Source organism: Diabrotica virgifera, chromosome 3, assembly GCF_917563875.1.
Source record: "Diabrotica virgifera virgifera chromosome 3, PGI_DIABVI_V3a".
NCBI classification, from domain to species: domain Eukaryota; kingdom Metazoa; phylum Arthropoda; class Insecta; order Coleoptera; family Chrysomelidae; genus Diabrotica; species Diabrotica virgifera.
In genome coordinates this window covers 109,948,041-109,968,786 of record NC_065445.1, presented here as the reverse complement: position 1 = coordinate 109,968,786, position 20,746 = coordinate 109,948,041, and the positions used below count along the sequence as shown (strand labels likewise).

The window sequence follows — 20,746 nt, the reverse complement described above, 5'->3', positions numbered from 1 at the left end:
AGGATTCGAAAAAAATGAATCCCCATTTGAATAGCATTGCAACCGAAAATACGTACCGATCCTCTTAAGAGAGGAATTCAGTGAAAACTGATGAAATCCTTAATAGCAGTAGAGCAAAAGATCATTTTACGAAGCTAATAAAAAATATACAGGGTGTCCAGAAACTCTACCGACAAACGAAGACAGGAGATTCCATAGATAATTTTAAGACAATTTAACCCAATTCACCTAGTCCGAAAATGCTTCCTAAGGGAGCTAGAGCTTTTTGAAGATGGCGCCATGTAATTAGTTTTTCTTAAATACCTCCAGAACGCTTCTATTTAGAAAAACGAAAATTTGTATACATATTTACTTTCCTGAAATGAATCGATTCCATCCATTGCGAATTTATAGTACTGGTCATAGGCGTCCGTTTTGGGTAGGGCAACGGTTATTTTATCGCATAACTTTTTTGTCTTCAACTTTTAAGCATTTTTGATACTGGATTATTAAATTGTGAGGTATTCTAGTACTAAAAGGTACTCTTACTTTAAGTCGGTAGGATACACCGTTTTCTAGAAAAATCGATTTGAAAGTTTTTAGTTTTGGGAATTTGAGAAAAAAAAAGTTAAAAAAAATTAAAATAAAAATTATAATTATTAATTTAAAAATATAAAAAAAAAACGATGTATTTTACCAACTTAAAGCAAGAGTAACTTTTAGTACTCGAATATCTCATAATTGAATAATCTAGTGTCAAAAATACTTAAAAATTAAAGACAATAAAGTTATGCTATAAAATAACTGTTGACCTACCCAAAACGGACGCCTATGACCGGTACTAGAAATTCGCAATGGATGGAATCGATTCATTTCTGGAAAGTAAATACGTATACCAATTTTCGTTTTTCTAAATAGAAGCGTTCTGGAGGTATTTAAGAAAAACTAATTACATGACGCCATCTTCAAAGAGCTCTAGCTCCCTAAGGTAGAATTCCGCACCAAGCGACCGAGACAGGAGACCGCGACAGGCGACAGATAGGTCGCGATAGACGATAGTTGGTCGCTGGTCTCGGTCGCGGGCTGCAGAACTACCCTGATATAATTGCATTGAGAGCAGTCGTGGGGAGACCTCGCCTATCTGTCGCCTGTCGCGGTCTCCTGTCTCGGTCGCTTGGTGCGGAATTCTACCTTTAGGAAGCATTTTCGGACTAGGTGAATTAGGTTAAATTGTCTTAAAATTGTCTGAGGAATCTCCTGTCTTCGTTTGTCGGTAGAGTTTCTGGACACCCTGTATAATAAACCACCAAGTATGTTCTCTACTACCACGTTGAGTACGACGTGACGCTAACAATGCGTCACACATATCACAGGAACTTAGGTAGTGAGACAACAAAAGCGGCCACAGGCAGATAAGCATATCAACCAGTTTAAAATATCCCGGCAGGGGGACCCTTTACTCTTTATGTACACCCGTAATAAGTATTGTTATTTAGCTGACATTCTATATCTGAAAGTGATTACTTTTTTTTTAGGATAATGGAGAGTTTAGAAGAGCTATCTTCGGCATTCTTCAGCTTAGAATCCAGTTTTAGTGACGAAGCAATAACATTCTCCCATGGATTTGAATGTTTCCAATGCCATTTCAGCACAACAGTTCACAAAGAACATTATCTTCACAATCGAAGATTCCATTCGAAAAGTCTGTTGCTTTGTATTATGTGTAAATCAAACTTCTATACTTACAGTGAACTAGTGTGCCACTTGTGTCCTGGCGTGTACATTTTAGACTATGAATTAAAATTTAAGTGTTGTATGTGTGTGCATGATGATCTACCTAGTTCTTTTCGATTGATGGTACATCTTAGGAAGAAACATAATGTTTGTGATGTGTGTTTGGACAGCTGTCATACTCAACATCGACTGTCAAATCATGTGTGGAAGCATAAGTTACATCATTTTTGTTACAGGTATGACGATTATAACCTTAATTACTTTAATATTGCATTACAGTAGAAACGGAATTCGGTCAGAATACGCAAAAAAGTGGCGGTATCAATGTTTGGTATAAATGTTTAAGAAATTCGAGTAGTCGCTTTAAAGATAAGCACGTGTCGGTATTTTAACATCCCATTAATCATTATAAATTAGTAATTTTTGAACTTACAGTAAACACTTAGGGCCGGTTGTTCGAACGCTAATCAAAACTGATCATTATCAAATATTTAATTACAATTATATTTGATTAAGCGTACTTCTGACCGATGTTGCATTTTGAGGTTATGTTGACTGATTTATTTTATTATTTTGGTTTTAATTTAAAATAAAACATGATTAAACTCTTTCTGATGTTAATTTCTTGTTTTTACTTACAAATCAATAATAATAATAAGCAATTTTTAATAATTTAAGAGCTGCGGCTATATTTTAATTACTGTTTTACCTACAATCAATAACTGATTAGTGTTTTACATGTATTTTTCATGTCGCGATTTGATTCCCATCAAGAAAATTGATTACAATAAATGATTGATTATAATCAACTTCTTGATTAGCGTTCGAACAACCGGCCCTTATATTAGTATATTAGTATATTATTGCAGTTAAAATGATTAGACGATAATTATTTAGCACGAGAAATTAAACTGTTTTTCTACTTTTAATGACAAAAAAGCAAGTTCATTAGCGGAATCGTTTAAAACATCTCATTTTTGTTGGTAAAAAAATATATTAATTTGTCTTGACTAATGACGTTTTATATGTGAGAAGACTTCTTGGTCTTCACACAATGTTGCCAAACTGAATTTTGTTATTAGGACCGTGCAAGTTCGGCAAAGCAACACCTGGTTTCTACGCTCAGCAACATTATTCGCACTTTTAATTATATTGGCCAATTATATTAGTCCTGGTTACTGGATAATTGTCAAGACCATAGTCAAAAAAATAATAATTAAAAATAAGATTCAGGTTATATTATTAAAACGTAAACAATTGTATGTGGTAAATAAAATTAGTTATTAAAATGCAGTACTGCAAGCAAAATACAATTAATTAAATTTACCTTTATATAATAATCGCATATCATATCAATATTGTGGAGCAATATATAATTTTTCTTCTTCAATGACAGTAGGAATGAAATATACGTCAATTTGACAATTTAAATTGACAATATGAATTATTTATTTGTTGTTTATTTGGGTTTATATGACTGCGGACACTAAATCCATTCGCCAATGAATTATTTAAGAAAGGTGCAATAGTTCTCCTCTATTCTCGCACGATCGTTTCTCGTATCCCCTCCAAGTACTTGCACACCGCGAATACTCGGTTTAAATTTTCTAGCCAATTTCCGAGTCTACTTTACATAATTTTTTTATAATAAAGTATCACATTTCCTCTTTTACTGGTATCTATATTGAATGAAAACCATTAAGTTGTAAATAACTAATGTTTTTTATTAAACATCCACTCAAAAGGCCATTGACTGAAGTCTTCAGCCAGATTAAGTCATATTAACTTCTAATTTAAGACATTAATATTTAAAGTGAAAACTATTTAAAACCTTAAAAACATTTAACCATATTGTATAGCTACACACAACGAAACTTATATGGAATCATCTGATATTTCCTAATATTTCAAGCGAATTAAAAAAACCAACATACGAAGTCAAACAATATTTTGTTTTAATTTAATCACCAATACATAAAAATGAAAGAAAACAATAAAGTCTTGAAATAACATTTTTTTTTAAAGTCAGTAGTATAAAACATTTCAATGTTAAACGGCCTCAGTGCCAACTATTGATGTAACGAATATTCGTATTCGCGTTCGCGAATATTCGCATATTTTTTGCATATTCACATTCGTATTCGCATTCGCAAGATTTGTGCGAATGTTTTGCGAATATGAATATCAGGAAAAAAATAATTTGAACATAATATTGGGTTAAAATAATATCTTCGGCCAATCTTAAATTTTCAAATTTACAGGTGTGCAATTGCATATAGAAATAAATCAGATATTCAAAGGCATCTCTTCTGGAAACACGGTACAGAGAGCGTCCCATGCAAGAAATGTCTACAGAGGAAATGGCGTCATGTCTACCACTTCTGTGTTCCCCCTGCTAGTTTCAGTTGTGATGAGTGTGCATTGTCACTTCGAAGTGCAGTTGCGCTTAAAGTGCATAAACGGTTGCATACTGATGAAAAGAAACATTCTTGTACATTTGAAGGCTGTGAAGAAAAGTTTATATCGAAGAAATTATTAGAGAAGCACATGAAGAGGCATTTAGAGCCCCCAGAAGAACCTAAAGTAGAAGAGAAGGAGCCAATAGCTGAAGAAATAAAGGAAGAGGTAAATGAAATTAGGAATGTAATTTTTGTTAACAGATATACAGGGTGGGCCAAAGAAAAGAGCCCACCTCGATATTTGGCAGTAGTTATTAGATTTTAAGTAAATGCCGAAATAGGTCAATTTTTATTTTTAAATTACAATTTTTTGATATATATTTCATACTATATGTTTTTAAACCAAGAGGAGTAATTCAAATTTACCGCGCCGTAATGTTTGTTTGTAATTGGTCCAACCTCAGGTAAGTTTACTCCACTGTTATGAAATTTTGACTTTCATGACATTTATGAAATTTTGACACTTCTAGCATTTCATAGGTTAATTAAGTTATATCAGCGATTTTTTGTTTTCTGCGTATTCCTTTAATTTTTAGATTTTTCGTCTGCTGTTATATAAAAAACACTTGTTTTTAGAACTCTTTAGCAACGTATTAGTATAATATAATATTTATGGATTACCGTCGAAGGCCGATATGATCAACCAAAAAAGATGTATTCGGTGATTTTTCTAGAGACTTTCTTGGGTGTGAATCTGTCTTTTTAGTTTACTCCTCCTGGTTTAAAAACAAACCATAGTGACGTCATCCATCGGAGCGTGATGACGTAATCTATGAATTTTTTCAAATGGGAATAGGGGTCGTGTGGTAGCTCATTTGAAAGGGTGTTCAATTCTCTATTCAGTAATATAAACATTAATATCAATATTTATACAGTGTGGCCAAAAAAATAATTTTTGGATTAAATTAATTGACGCAAAAAGAAGAATGTATGTAATTTATTTAACTCAAAATCCATTCTATTGCTGTCAGAAAATAGAAAAAAATGTTTATTTGGAAAATTAACATTACTTTTCGCTTAAATTAAATGTTAAAACTGCCAAAAGGTAGGTGGGAAGCTGTTTGTGATTTTATTTAAGCGAAAAGAAATGTTTATTTGTGAAATAAACATTTTTTTTCTATTTTCTGACAGCAGTACAATGTATTTTGAGTTAAATAAATTACATACCTTCTTCTTCTTGCGTCAATTAATTCCATTCAAAAATAATTTTTTTGGTCACCCTGTATAAATATTGATATTAATGTTTATATTACTGAATAGATAATTGAACACCATTTCAAATGACCTACCACACGACCCCTATTCCCATTTAAAAAATCATCGATTACGTCATCACGCTCAGATGGATGACGTCACTAGTATGAAATATATCCCAAAAAATGGCAACATAAAAATAAAAATCGACCTGTTTCGGCAGTTCCTTAAAATCTAGTAACTACCGCCAAATATCGAGGTGGACTCTTTTCTTTGGCCAACCCTGTATACATTACAGACACAGTAAATTGTTTTTTCAAATTTTTTTTCTTCATATATTTCTCCATATCATTTTCTCTAAATATTGTTTCATGTTTTTGTTCTCAAAAGCATAGAAACGGGAGACTCGTGGCCGTAGGGATCCACTTTCTTTAACATTATGGTAGTGAACGTGTTAAATCTTAATTCTTCATTGCATAATCTATCGAGTCTCATACAACTTGCAAACTTATCTGGTAGTTAATACTACTGTGGCTTTGTTTTACATAATTTCATTTTGTTTCTTACCCAACTTTATTTTTTGAACTCCTTTTTATTATTCCATAATATATCATTTGAAATTCTTTGATTGTTTGTCGGTCTTTATCACATCTATATGTTATTATTTATCAAGACCAATTTCTATTCTTTCAACCAAAACATACGATATACAAAAAAGTAGTAGTCTCGAAACTTGGTACATAATTTCATCTTAGACCTCAAATTCCATAGGAAGATAATAAATAATCATTTCGTTGTGATATGATAAATAATCATTTTGTTTTTTTATTAGTTCTACTCCTATTCTGAGTATCGGGAACTAATCTTTGTTGGAATTTTACCGTGCTGCACAGGCGGGTAGTGAGATGCAACTTGATAGATCTCCCTCGGTCTTCTTAGATCCGGCAATTCGTTGGCTTGCAAATATCAGAAGCCATGAATGGTGTAACCAGAAGATTAGTTCTAATTAAAATAAGTTTTATTTTAATATTGTCAATATATTTTCAAAACACCTTTTTACCACATAGTGGTGTAAGGTGACAATACATTACATTATGTTACATTATAATACAATACAAAAACAACTTAATCTTAAATTTAACTAATAACTGCTATGCATTTATATTATGTACAAATTTGACCCATTCCTTCTTATTTCTAGCCAGCGTCCTCGCTTCTATCCACATTGTTCCCCTTTTCTCGATTATTTTGCCTAGTGTTCTATCCCAGGTTTGTCGTGGTCTACCTTTCTTCTTTCTTCTTTGCGTTTTTGCCTGCCAAATTTCTTTCACCGGTTTTGTCTGATCCATTCTCTGAAGATGACCCCACCAACTGAGTTGCCTTCTCTCTGTAAATTCTAACGTTGACTCGATTTCCAAATCTTCTCTTATTTGAGTGTTACGTAGTCTATCTCTTTTGGTAACTCCTCGAACTCGTCTAAGGTATTTCATTTCTACTGCCTGTATTTTACTCTGTTGTCGTTCTGTTAGTACCCATGACTCGCAACCAAAGGTTAATACAGGTCTATATATTGACTTGAACACATTCATTTTTGTTTTTCGTGTTATTTCTTTTTTATTTATGAATTTATTGCTCATTGCATCGTATAGGTTCATTGTTTTTTGATTACTATTATTAATTTCTGTTTCCTGTCTTCCGTTGTCTTCTAATTCTACTCCTAAGTATTGGAATGTTCGTGCTTGTTCTATATTTACTTCTTCTATTTTTATGTTTATCTTTTCTTCTTCTTCCTTTTCCCCCATGACCATAACTTTTGTTTTATTTTTATTAATTGTCATTCCATATTTCTATATTTCTTTGTAGTTGTTTCTCATTTTCGGCCAATATGACGACGTCATCATCGGCGAATGCTCCTTCTGAAATGTCTACTCTTATTAAATTACTATAACCCACATGCATTTTTTCACTTTTACTTTACATTCTTTAATTATCTCATCCATGTAAATTATAAAACAGTGTTGGACTTAATCCTCCTCCTTGTCTTAGTCCTTCATTCGTAGTAAATGATTTTGATGTTCTGTTTTGGCTGATGATATAATTCACATTGTTGTTGTAAATGTTCTTAATTACACTTATCATTTTGTTACTTATACCTCTCTTCTCTAATATTTCCCATAATTTTTGCCTTGGTAATTTTCGTGTCAGAAGTCTTTTCAAGATCTATGTAAGCCATATACATTTTTTCTCCTGTTGCTGATATTTTTCTATTATTTGCTTGATTGTAAATATATGATCCTGGGTGCTTCTGCCTTTTCTGAAACGGCTTTGTGATTCCTCGAGTGTGCTGTCAATTTTTCTGATTATTCTTTTGTTCAGTATTTTTTTGTATATTTTTATGGCAGTGCTTAACAGTGTTATTCCTCTGTAATTGTTGCAATCTGTTCTATCGCCCTTTTTATAAATCGGCACCATCTGTGCCTTCTGCCAGTCCATCGGTATCTGTTCTTCTCTCCAAACTGCATTAAATATTTTTAATAATAGCTCTGTTGCATTTTGTCCCATTTTTTTATCATTTCACTGGTTATTCTGTCATAGCCTGGTGCTTTTCCATTTTTCATTTCTGCAATAGCTTCTTGCAGTTCATTTATGGTTATAGGGTCTACATTGTCTACCTCTATTTTTTGGTTCGCTACATTGTTTTTTCTTCTTGATGGCAGTGAGTTTGTAGCATCTCTTGGAAATATTCTCTCCATCTGTTCATTATTTCATTTTCTTCTGTAAGAATTTAGCCAGTTTTATTCTTTATGTTTTCTATTTCTTGAATTTTTTCTTTTCTCATTGATTTTAATACTCCATAGAACAGTTTTTGATTCTCTTTACTGATTGTTTCCATAATTTCTCCAAATTCTGTCCATTTGTCCTTCTTTGCCTTTGTAACTAGCTCCTCTTTTACTAGTCTCCTGTTTTTTTATATTATTCATAGTTTTCTGGTGTTTTGTTTTGTAAGTATATTTTCCAAGCATGTTTCTTTCTTTTAACTTGTTGTTTTATTTCTTCATTCCACCATGCAGTTTGCTTTCTTTTATTGCTCTTTTTACTTGTTCCACATACTTCTGTCGCTGTATTTAGTATTATCTCTTTGAAGTAGTTCCATAATTGTTCAACGTTTTGACCCTCTCTATTTTCTTTAGTATTTTCTAGTTTTTGATTTATGATCATCTGGTACTTCTCAATATTCTCTGTATTTCTCAACTTATATGACCTAATAGTTTCATATTCTTGCTTCTTTTCTTGCATTTTGTGTTTGTTGTTATTATCTGACATATTTTGTTTTATTTTCATTATTACTAAATAGTGGTCACTTCCTATTTCTGGACCCCTTCTAACTTTTGTGTCCATTACATTTTTCTTGTTATTTTTTTTTTCTACTAACATGTAATCAATTATCGATTTTTCTTCTCTACTTTTAACTTCTCTTGTATACTTGTGTATGTTTTTGTGTTCAAAAAATGTATTAGTTATTACTAAATTGTGCATCATACAGAAATCTAACATTCTTATACCATTGTTGTTTCGTGCTGTTTCTCCATATTTTTCTAATACCTCTTTATATTCCTGGTTATTTGCTCCTACTCTGCTATTAAAGTCTCCTGCTAAATATATATATGTATCTTCTTTTGCTTCCTCCGTGACCAATGCTAATTCTTCCCAGAGTTTATCCTTATTATAAGCCGATTCGTATTCATTTGGACCATATACAATTATTATTGTTTTTAGATTCTTGCCTTTATCTTTCATTTCAACCGATAGTATTCTCTCTGACCAGGCTTTCCAATTACTTATTTGGTCTGTTAATAATTTTAACAGACAAATTTTTTGCAGCTTGAATTTGTTTTGCATGATTTTTTATTTGTCTTTCGCATTATCAAACTCCATATTCTGTCTCCTATTTTTCTCGCTGTTTTTACCTGAACTTGTACTTCTAATTTTTCCGCAAGAAAATTGTTCATAGTATTTTTTGATGTTTTTGAGTCTTCTCTCTGTATTTGGAGGCCGGTTATCACCACGTTGTTTTCTTTCTTTTCTTTGTTAATATTGTTAATATTAAAAGTGAAATAGAAGGGAGAGCCCTATTAAATTTTATTTTTATTTTTACATGCTTATGCCTCTAGTGTCTTGGTATATAAGTTCCTCCTGGTGTTATATTTACGAATGCTGTCAGATACTTCGGTATTCTGCTGAAGTGGTTTACTTATAATACTTTTTATTTACTTGCTTAAACTATATAGGTACTTCTAAAATGTTTTTTATATTGTAGGTCGATAACAATGAGGAAGAGCCCAAAAAAGAAGAAGAAAAAGCCGAAGAAAAGCCCAAACAGAAAATCGACGTATTAGAAGATCTCCCAGCTCTTAATCTTTCAGAAAGTGATAGTAGCAGTGACTCTGAGGCAGAACCAGAACCACAGATTAAACCAGAACAAAAACCAGATTCTGTGACTGAGCTTGAACCTCCTGGAGATTTACCTCCTTTAGACATATTACAACAAGAGAAAACCAGTTCTGACTTTCCCATGGAAGAAATTTCAAATATAGTTATGCAGAACATTTGGGATAACTTTCAGAATTACCAACAGCAACAGCATAAGTTGGACACCATGTTTGGCGATCAAGAGAAAATGGAAGAAGATATTGTAGATAGTTATGTTGAAAAGTCTGATAATTTTATTATAGATATAATAATGAGAGATCACAATTATTGTGCTAAACTTGAGGATGTCCCTAAAGATACAACAATAGTTGAAGTTAAGCCTGCTCTTAATGAAAGTGTAGACCATGACTACTGTTTTGTAAAACCACAAATAGGTAAGTTTTTGAATTGGTTTTTGGTTCTTAACTGATTACTATTGTTTTAGTTTTCAGAGATGAAATTGTCATATTGAATTCTTTTGCTCTTCTGTTAATTCTGTGGACTAATCTTTGTAGACTGTCTTCATCTTGGGCTATCAATATTGCGATGTCTGCGTAATAGAGTATTTTTACTTCTTTGTTTCCCATTCTGTATCCTCTTCCTTTGTTGACACTTTTGATGATTTAATCCATGATTAAATTGAAGAGCATAGGGCTCAATGCGTCTCCCTGTCTTATTCCGCTGCCTATGTCTACAGGTTCTGTAAGTTGTTCATCTATTCTGACTTCCATTTTGTCGTTTTGGTAGATGTTTTCAATAGTTTTTATGATATCTCATTCTTCTTATATGAATTAATTGTTCTAATACCTCAACTGCCATATTAATTCCATTATAATATTATCACTATAAAATGGCAATTTAATAAAAAATAATAAAACACTGAAAACGTGTGTTTTCTATACTTCCACAAAATTTATTACAACTATGTGACTACAGCGGTTTCGGCAGAGTGCCTTTCTCAAGTGATTTAGTTTACTATGGGCAAAGAATACAGCACCCAACTATGGGTTTGCCTTTTTAAAGTCTTTAACTGAAGAGGTTGAGGAGTGGGTAGCTGTTTGTCTCGAGTTGGTCATTCAGAATTATATCTATATTTTTTAATTTATTAATTTCCATAGATTCTAATAAAGATAGCTTAAGGCCGGCCGTTGTATGAAAGAGAGGTCCCCAAGTCGCAGTGCAACAGAGAGAAAAGATTCGTTCCCGAGAGATGCTGCCTCTATCGGAGAAATAACGCAATAGATATCTAAGCGAAGCGCGGACTCCAGACTTTATAGTCAGCTGATAGTTTAGTTTCAGTACAGAGAGGTATGCAGGTGCGGTCTCGCTAAGATGACTCGAAATCGTTTTATATATGAGGCGCGAACTTTTCATTTTCTAGGAGGTTTAAGGACGGGTTCTCGCTGAAAATTTTACTCGGATAAATACTGTGCTCGTATCTCGTGGTAAAATCTAAACCAAAAGTATTGGAAAAATCTATTTCGCATATTGGTTCATCATAGTTTGTTACCTACTTCTCATGTCCCAATATTATAAAATTATACCAGGGAAGAACAATTATATCACTCAAATTTGTCTAATTGTCTAATTTAGAATGAAAATGTAATTAATGTTTAGAACATTTAATGAAAGCTTATAACCAAGGATGGTACTAAAGATGAGCAATTTGGTCCGTCGGTCTGCCTGACCGCGAATATAACTCCTCCGTCACTGTACCAGGTAGAATAGCGAATGAGGTGTCGAATGAAAGCCTATAATCCAAGGATGGTACTAAAGCTGATAAATTTGACCAAGGCTGTCTGTCCATCTGTCCGTCCGACCGCGAATGTAACTACTCCGTCATTATGCCAGGTAGAATGACAAATGAGGTGTCGAATGAATGGTTATAATCCAACGATGGTACTAAAGATAAGCAATTTGGTCCGTCGGTCTGCCTGACCGCGAATATAACTCCTCCGTCACTGTACCAGGTAGAATGACAAATAAGGTTTCGAATGAAAGCTTATAACCGAGGATGGTACTAAAGATGAAAAATTTGACCAAGGCTGTCGGTCCATTTGTCCGTCCGACCGCGAATGTAACTTCTCCGTCATTATGCCAGGGAAAATGACAAATGAGGTTTCAAATGAACGATTATAATCCAACGATGGTACTAAAGTTGAGCAATTTGGTCCGTCGGTCTGCCTGACCGCGAATATAACTCCTCCGTCACTGTACCAGGTAGAATGACCAATAAGGTGTCGAATGAAAGCTTATAACCAAGGATGGTACTAAAGATGAGAAATTTGACCAAGGCTGCCTGTCCATCTGTCCGTCCGACCGCAAATGTAACTTCTCTCCGTCATCATGCCAGGGAAAATGACAAATGAGGTTTCGAATGAACGATTATAATCTAACGATGGTACTAAAGATGAGCAATTTGGTCCGTCGGTCTGCCTGATCGCGAATATAACTCCTCCGTTACTGTACCAGGTAGAATGACAAATGAGGTGTCGAATGAAAGCTTATAATCCAAGGATGGTACTAAAGATGAGCAATTTGACCAAGGCTGTCTGTCCGTCGGTCCGTCCGACCGCGAATATAACTCTTCCGTCACTATACCAGGTTGAATGACAAATGAGGTGTCGAATGAAAGCTTATAATCCAAGGATGGTACTAAAGGTGAGAAATTTGACCAAGTACTTCCGGTTTTACAAATGGGACCGGAAATACTGTTTTAAAGTCACCGGAATAGTAAAAGTGATATATTATTCGACGAGCCTTCGCAAGGCGAGAACAAATATATACTTCCGGTTTCATGAGTGTCTTTCCGTCTGTCCTCCTACATACAACTCCTCCGTATTAATACAGATATAATGACAAATAATGAGGTTTCGAATAAAAGATTATAACACAAGGATGGTATTAAAGATGAGTAATTTAACATCGGACTTCAGTTTTAGAGTTGCAACCGCAAGTATCTGTTTTAAAGTGACTCAAAGTATGGTATGAATGTAAATGAATATGATCCAAAATTAGTAAAATCGTATATGAATCGACGCAAAGTTACACGAAGAGTTAAAATATCGACTTCCAGTTCTACTTTCGATTACTTTGGATGAAAACCTAGGACTTACGAAGTCCAATTACTTGTTAACACATGCTCTTGTGAACATGAACGGAAAGAAATAACACGAGTAGCGTTCATCAGCAAATCATCAACGGCTGATAGCAAAACTCTACGAAACTATATATACGTTATAGTCTAAGATCCGAATATAGGTCGACCTGCACCCATCTGCTTTCCGGATGAGAATTTTTTTAAAAAAATTTCATACATAGACAAAAACGACTTGCATGGCTTGCCTATCAAATTCGTGTCATAGCTATCCTTAAGGTGGGGTGAGCTTAGAGTTTGAAATAAATATTTCAAGCATATTTTTTTGAATTTTTTTTGAACTTATAATAGAATTCTTAAAATCCCATTGACTGATCGGGTCACAAATGAGGAGGTCCTTACAGAAGAATGGGGAAAAACCGAGACCATCAAATCTCAAAAGTTGGAATACTTTGGACACATTATGCGAAATGAATCCAGATGTGCCCTCCTACAAGCCATTCTCCAAGGAAAAATATTTGGAAAGCGAGGTCCAGGAAGAAGAAGAACATCCTGGTTAAAGAACCTCAGAACCTGGTTCAACTCAACATATGTGAAGCTTTCCTGCATTGCTGCAGATAAAATAAAGATTGCCATGCCATGGAGATCGCCAACATTCGTCACGGACAGGCACAGCAAAGAAGAAGAGGATAGAATTATTTTATTTTTAAATTAAATAAGCATATTCACTATTATCGTTGATTGATATATTGGACGGCCTCTAATATCTCAATCAACGCTATAATTCAATGAATTAAAAAAAAAATAAGGAAAAATATTAAAAAATAAGCCAACGCTCAGTGAATCATGTGAAACGAAAAGATCAAAAATATTTTATTAGCTTTATGAGTATTATGAGTTTATCGAGCATAAATCTGTCGAGTTTTTTCAGTTATAACGATTTTTGACTTTTTGGTATTACTCAGAAGTCAAAACAACCAAATTTTTGCTCACGGATGGGTGAAAATCAACATATTTATTATAATAAAAAATAAGCATAAACAAAAAAAATTGTATGTGCAATTTGTATGCACGTTAAAAATTCGGTTAAAATTCACATTCTTATTCCAGTCAAAACACAATAATTAACAAGTCGCTGATGTGGCATTTCGATCATCGACCGAGAAACACATTAAATTTTTATTACTGGTGTTGATAACGTGAACGGTATCAAATATCACATCGTGGGCAGCTGTATTGATTTTAAATAATAAAAAATGTGGCAGAGTCTCGAAGAGTTATAACGCCATTGATGATGATGATGACCAAATACTTTTGAAATTACAAAAATGAATAGGTTTTTTTGTATTACAATCAAGATTATCGTTTTCAGGACAAGCAATTATCATCACAAAATGGATGTTTTGAACAGGGTTATTCAAAGCAGAGTGCTGCATGCACGATTTTTGAAAGAACTCACAAATGGAATTCGATATTTGGTAATCGAAATTACAATTCATGCTTAAATTTAATTGCTAATCACTATTTTCGTACCAAAAACCGGTTTAATGGCAATTGCTATAATAGCCCTATCTATACCTATAACCCATCTGCACACTAATGGAACGCAGATTCAGATAGAGCGCGTTAAACAGTCTTGCTACCTGGGAACTATTATAAATAATGAGCAGTAGAGCAAAAAAGTTGAAAATGGTGGAGGTATTTAGCATCAACGGTTCTCCTTTAAAATCAATATGACGGCTAACCCTTCAGCGGAATTCAGTCGCAATTTTAAATTTACACCACTATTGACCTCCCCTAAAGGTTAGAATTATAAAATTTGGGGCAGCTCGGAAACAAGATTCAATTCAATAATTATGCTCCCCCACCCCTTTTTAATATATTCCCGCTAACTCGGAAAATATCAACCGCACGAAAAAAATTGTCAAAAAGAAATAATTGTAGGAAATCATATTTGAAACAATTTTAAATATTCGTAAAAAAAATGAAAGAGATCAAAATTCAAAATTATGTAAAAGTTAATTCTATCTACTAAGTTCTATTTTTGTATTATAGGTACCTACATTTTTGTCGTAAAACTCATAATTAACGAGACAATTCAATAGTTATGCTCTAACTCTAACCTCTAACTGTCACTATTTCCCCCCATAACTTGGAAAATATCGACATCATAAAATAGTTATTTTCCTAACTAGTGCGGAAAGTGATAATTTCACGCACGAGACTGCCGTTGACCCGAACGACGCGATAGCGGAGTTCGGGCAGGCATTCGAGTGCGAGGAACACACTTTCCGCACGAGTTAGGAATAATATTTATTCTAGGGCCGTACGTTTGGAAAAAGCCACAAAAAATAGAGTTATATCGATTTTTATTTAGAAGTGAAAATACACAAATCAATTATTTGACAAGGTTGTTAAAAACAAACTTTCAATATTAGTTTATTGCATGTATTATAATATATTTATTATAATGCAATATTACAAGGTATTTTACTTTCCCGCACGTTGTGCGTGAAAGTGCAACTTTCGGAAACGAAATGCGTGAGTGAATCTTTAGTACCATGGTTGGATTATAACCGTTCACTGTACACTCGTCACCTCATCTGTCATTCTGCCTGGCATAATAACGGAGTAGTTACATTCGCGGTCGGACGGACCGATGGACAGACAGCCTTGGTCTAATTTCTCATCTTTAGTACCATCCTTGGATTATAAGCTTTCATTTGACACCTCATTTGTCATTCTACCTGGTACAGTGACGGAGGAGTTATATTCGCGGTCAGGCACACCGACGGATCAAATTTCTCATCTTTAGTACCATCGTTGGATTATAACCATTCATTCGACACCTCATTTGTCATTCTACCTGGCATATTGACGGAGTAGTTACATTCGCGGTCGGACGGACCGATGGACAGACAGCCTTGGTCAAATTTCTCAACCTTAGTACCATCCTTGGTTATAAGCTTTCATTCGACACCTTATTTGTCATTCGACCTGGTACAGTGACGGAAGACTTATATTCGCGGTCAGGCAGACCAACGGACCAAATTGCTCATCTTTAGTACCATCGTTGGAATATAACCGTTCATTCGACACCCCATTTGTCAATCTACCTGGCATAATGACGGAGTAGTTACATTCTCGGTCGGACGGACCGATGGACAGACAGCCTTGGTCTAATTTCTCATCTTTAGTACCATCTTTGGATTATAAGCTTTCATTCGACACCTTATTTGTCATTCTACCTGGTACAGTGACGGAGGAGTTATATTTGCGGTCAGGCAGACAGACGGACCAAATTCGTTGGAATATAACCGTTCATTCGACACCCCATTTGTCAATCTACCTGGCATAATGACGGAGTAGTTACATTCGCGGTCGGACGGACCGATGGACAGACATCCTTGGTCTAATTTCTCATCTTTAGTACCATCTTTGGATTATAAGCTTGCATTCGACACCTCATTTGTCATTCTACCTGGTACAGTGACGGGGGAGTTATATCCGCGGTCAAGCAGACCGACGGACCAAATTCCTCATCTTTAGTACCATTGTTGAATTATAATCGTTCATTCGACACCCCATTTGTCATTAATCCTGGCATAATGACGGAGTCGTTACATTCGCGGTGGGACGTACAGATGAACAGACAGCCTTGGTCAAATTTCTCATCTTTAGTAGCATCCTTGGTTATAAGCTTTCACTGGACACCTTATTGGTCATTCTCCTGGTACAGTGACGGAGGAGTTATATTTGCGGTCAGGCAGACAGACGGACCAAATTCGTTGGAATATAACCGTTCATTCGACACCCCATTTGTCAATCTACCTGGCATAATGACGGAGTCGTTACATTCGCGGTGGGACGTACAGATGAACAGACAGCCTTGGTCAAATTTCTCATCTTTAGTACCATCCTTGGTTATAAGCTTTCACTGGACACCTTATTTGTCATTCTACCTGGTACAGTGACGGGGGAGTTATATTCGCGGTCAAGCAGACAGATGGACCAAATTGCTCATCTTTAGTACCATCGTTGGGTTATAACCGTTCATTCGACACCCCATTTGTCAATCTACCTGGCATATTGACGGAGTAGTTACATTCGCGGTCGGACGGACCGATGGACAGACAGCCTTGGTCAAATTTCTCAACCTTAGTACCATCCTTGGTTATAAGCTTTCATTCGACACCTTATTTGTCATTCTACCTGGTACAGTGACGGAAGACTTATATTCGCGGTCAGGCAGACCGATGGACCAAATTGCTCATCTTTAGTACCATCGTTGGAATATAACCGTTCATTCGACACCCCATTTGTCAATCTACCTGGCATAATGACGGAGTAGTTATATTCGCGGTCGGACGGACCGATGAACAGACATCCTTGGTCTAATTTCTCATCTTTAGTACCATCCTTGGATTATAAGCTTTCATTCGACACCTCATTTGTCATTCTACCTGGTACAGTGATGGAGGAGTTATATTCGTGGTCAAGCAGACCGACGGACCAAATTGCTCATCTGTAGTACCATTGTTGGATTATAACCGTTCATTCGACCCCTCATGTGTCATTCTACCTGGCATAATGACGGAGTAGTTATATGCGCGGTCGGACGTACCGACGGACAGACAGTCTAAATTTCTCATCTTTAGTACCATCCTTGGATTATAGGCATTCATTTGACAACTTTATTGGGCAAAAATATTTCTTGGGGATTTTTTGTCCGGGATTTTTTGCGGGGATATTTTGTCAAAAAAAAAATTGTGGGGATTATCTGTCCGGGATTTTTTGTGGGGATTATTTGTTCGGGGATTATTTGTGGGGATTATTTGTGAGGATTATTTGTGGGGATTTTTTGTCCGGGGATAATTTGTGGGGATTTTTTGTCCGGGATTATTTGTCCGGACCCCCTAATAAACTCATATTTGTCAAGTACCGAAATTTAATAAGGAAAGTTTCAAACGGGCCATTACGCTCCTGAATTTTTGATGTTTATTTAATTTTTTTCGTAGCGCCATCTTATACATAATTGCTACATTAACAGAGCTTAGATTCTTACAGATTCCTATACTTTTTGTGTATTATATGTACAAGATTTACGTTTCACATGCCAATTTCTATTAATTCCAGAAATTTATTTTAAAAGTACACCACGCAAAAAGTACTTTATTAATTCACATTTTTTTAACGTTACATCCTTCCGTTACATATAGGCTAGTGCTAAACGGACTTTTATCATGAAATTCATTTAAATACTTGAGTAATTTAGATATAAACGCTCTTATATTTATTGAGAAAAAAGCAAAACTTTCACATTTTTTTATAAACAATACACAACAGGTAGGGTAGCAAAAATATGGCTGTAATTAGCGAGATATATTGTTAGTAGGTTAAGCATTTTTCGGTATACATATATGCTCTAGATTATGAGTGGTGTACTTTATAAAGGTGATGGGATCGCCTATACTTGTAACATTACCAATGGCCGGCCTTAAGGCCTTTATTTTGAATATGCAGAATTTGAAACTATTCATTAAAAGAATGATTATGATCTAGAAGATGAAGTGCGTATGTAGAAGTGTCTGTTTTTCTATTGTTGAAAGCCCTTTTGTGTTCTGCTATCCGTTTGTCAAAAGTTCTGCCAGTTTGACCGATCTAAGTTTTCGGACAGTCACCACAAGTAGTGATGTAAGAGGAGAATATTCTCGAGAATATTCTCGGCCAGAAAATTCTCTGGAGAATATTCTCGGCAAAAATTTTCTATATTTTCAAAAACCGAAACAAAAATAAAAATTAGATACGGGTCAAATTATTATAATTTAAAAAATATGTAGGTATATTGTTTTTGCCAATCCCATGAACCACTAGCAAAGGTGTTTACAGTGTCAATATTTATTGTTTTGGTGCAATATTAACGTGCATATATTTAGAATGGTGTTCATTTAAGCAGAGGAGAACAAGTTGAGGAAACTGAGTTTGTAGATAATTTAGCAACTTTAAAATATGTTGATGAGTCGGCTGAAATAATGGCAGATTTGGCACTTTATCGGTCTAAGGAGGGATTTTTTGGAAAACCATACGTTGTAAAATCAATTGAAAAACTAGACCCAATCATATGTTGAAAAGGTACATGTTTATGAACAAAATTAACTAAAATAGCAGTTAATATATTAAGCATGCCTTCATCCAGTGCAGCTACTGAAAGAAGTTTCAGTACTTATGGTTTTTTTATCCACTCCTCTAAAAGAAACCGGCTTACTGCTGAACGGGCTCGTAAGGTAACTTTTATTGCTCACAATTTAAAATTGTTTAAGTAGACCAATTCATGACTGAGCTGGCCACTCATGAAAAACAAAATCCCACAACTTCTCATGAGTACATTGAAATGCAAAATGTAGATGACCAGGATGAACTAATGATATCTATGAACTAATAATTTTTTATCAAAGAAATTTTGTGTTTTCTGTTGTTTTTATATTTTTTTGTATACTGTTGTTTCGTCTCATAATTTTGTATATAATTTCATGATTTTTAATACCCTATTTTTCATCTTTAACAATACAGTGGAACCTCGATTATCCGTCTCTCCGTTAATCGTCACCTCTGTTAACCGTCAGGGTCCGTACATAAGCAAAAATTGAGTCATCAATCCATTTTGTTTGAGCATTGCGATAAGCCAAACGAATGGTTAATTTGTGAGGTGGATGCAAACAGCTATCAAATGATGACAAATGATGAAATCGATGAAATGGCAATGGAGGCGGACGAAACAGATTCAGAAGCTGATACAGACTTGGAATTTGACGGTGGCAATGTCGATGATGCTATTGCAACTGACAAAGATTTGAAGAAGCTAAATTTGAGTAAAGAAGCTAGAGGAGCTGCATAGCACATACAACAATTCATCCAGTGGTATTCTCAACAAGGAGAAGCCAATAAAATAGATTGCATGATCTTACTCCGATTAAGAAATTCAGCTGTTGCAAAATGTGAAGCAACAGTAAAACAAAAAGATTTTAGAATATTTTAAACCAAATTGATTCGATTGCCCATACATAAATCCTTCTTATATTGTGAAATAAAAAATACAAATAAAATTTAAGAGTTGTACTCTGACGTTTTGTTTTAATGTTCTGTTAACCATCTTTTCGATTATCCGTCATACCCTTGGTCCGGTACCCTGACGGATAATCGAGGTACCACTGTATTCCTAAGTTCGTCTTGGGATTCATTCTCAGAAAATTCTCCATATCGAGAATATTCTCGAGAATATTCTCCGATTTTTCATTCTCGAGAATTTTCCAACACTAACCACAAGTTAGTTTGTTGACACCACTCTGTAGTTGTTTCACCACTCTACAAACTAACTTGTGGTGACTGTCCGAAAACTTACATCGGTCAAACTGGCAGAACCTTTGACAAACGGATAGCAGAACACAAAAGGGCTTTCAACAATAGAAATACAGACACTTCTACATACGCACTTCATCTTCTAGATCATAATCATTCTTTTAATGAAGAGTTTCAAATTCTGCATATTCAAAATAAAGGCCTTAAGCTATCTTTATTAGAATCTATGGAAATTAATAAATTAAAAAATACAGATATAATGCTGAATGGCCAACTCGAGACAAACAGCTCCCCACTCCTCAATATCTTCAGTTAAAAACTTAAAAAAGGCAAACCCATAGTAAACTAAATCACTTGAGAAAGGCACTCTGTCGAAACAGCTGTAGTCACATAGTTATAATAAATTTTGTGAAAGTATAGAAAACAAACGTTTTCAGTGTTTTATTGTGAGATAAAA

At 34.6% G+C, this 20,746-nt stretch overlaps 1 protein-coding gene across 2 annotated transcripts in view; it reads left to right on the top strand.

Moving 5' to 3' along the window:
- The window catches only part of LOC114341779 (uncharacterized), a 119,313-nt gene that overhangs the window by 66,218 nt on the left and 32,349 nt on the right, over positions 1-20,746 (top strand). For both annotated transcript variants that reach the window (XM_028292587.2, XM_028292588.2), the window contains exons 4-6: positions 1,515-1,949; positions 3,975-4,338; positions 9,685-10,231. In XM_028292587.2, the coding sequence (XP_028148388.1) occupies positions 1,515-1,949; positions 3,975-4,338; positions 9,685-10,231 (1,346 nt within the window). The remainder of the gene's footprint in view (positions 1-1,514; positions 1,950-3,974; positions 4,339-9,684; positions 10,232-20,746) is intronic.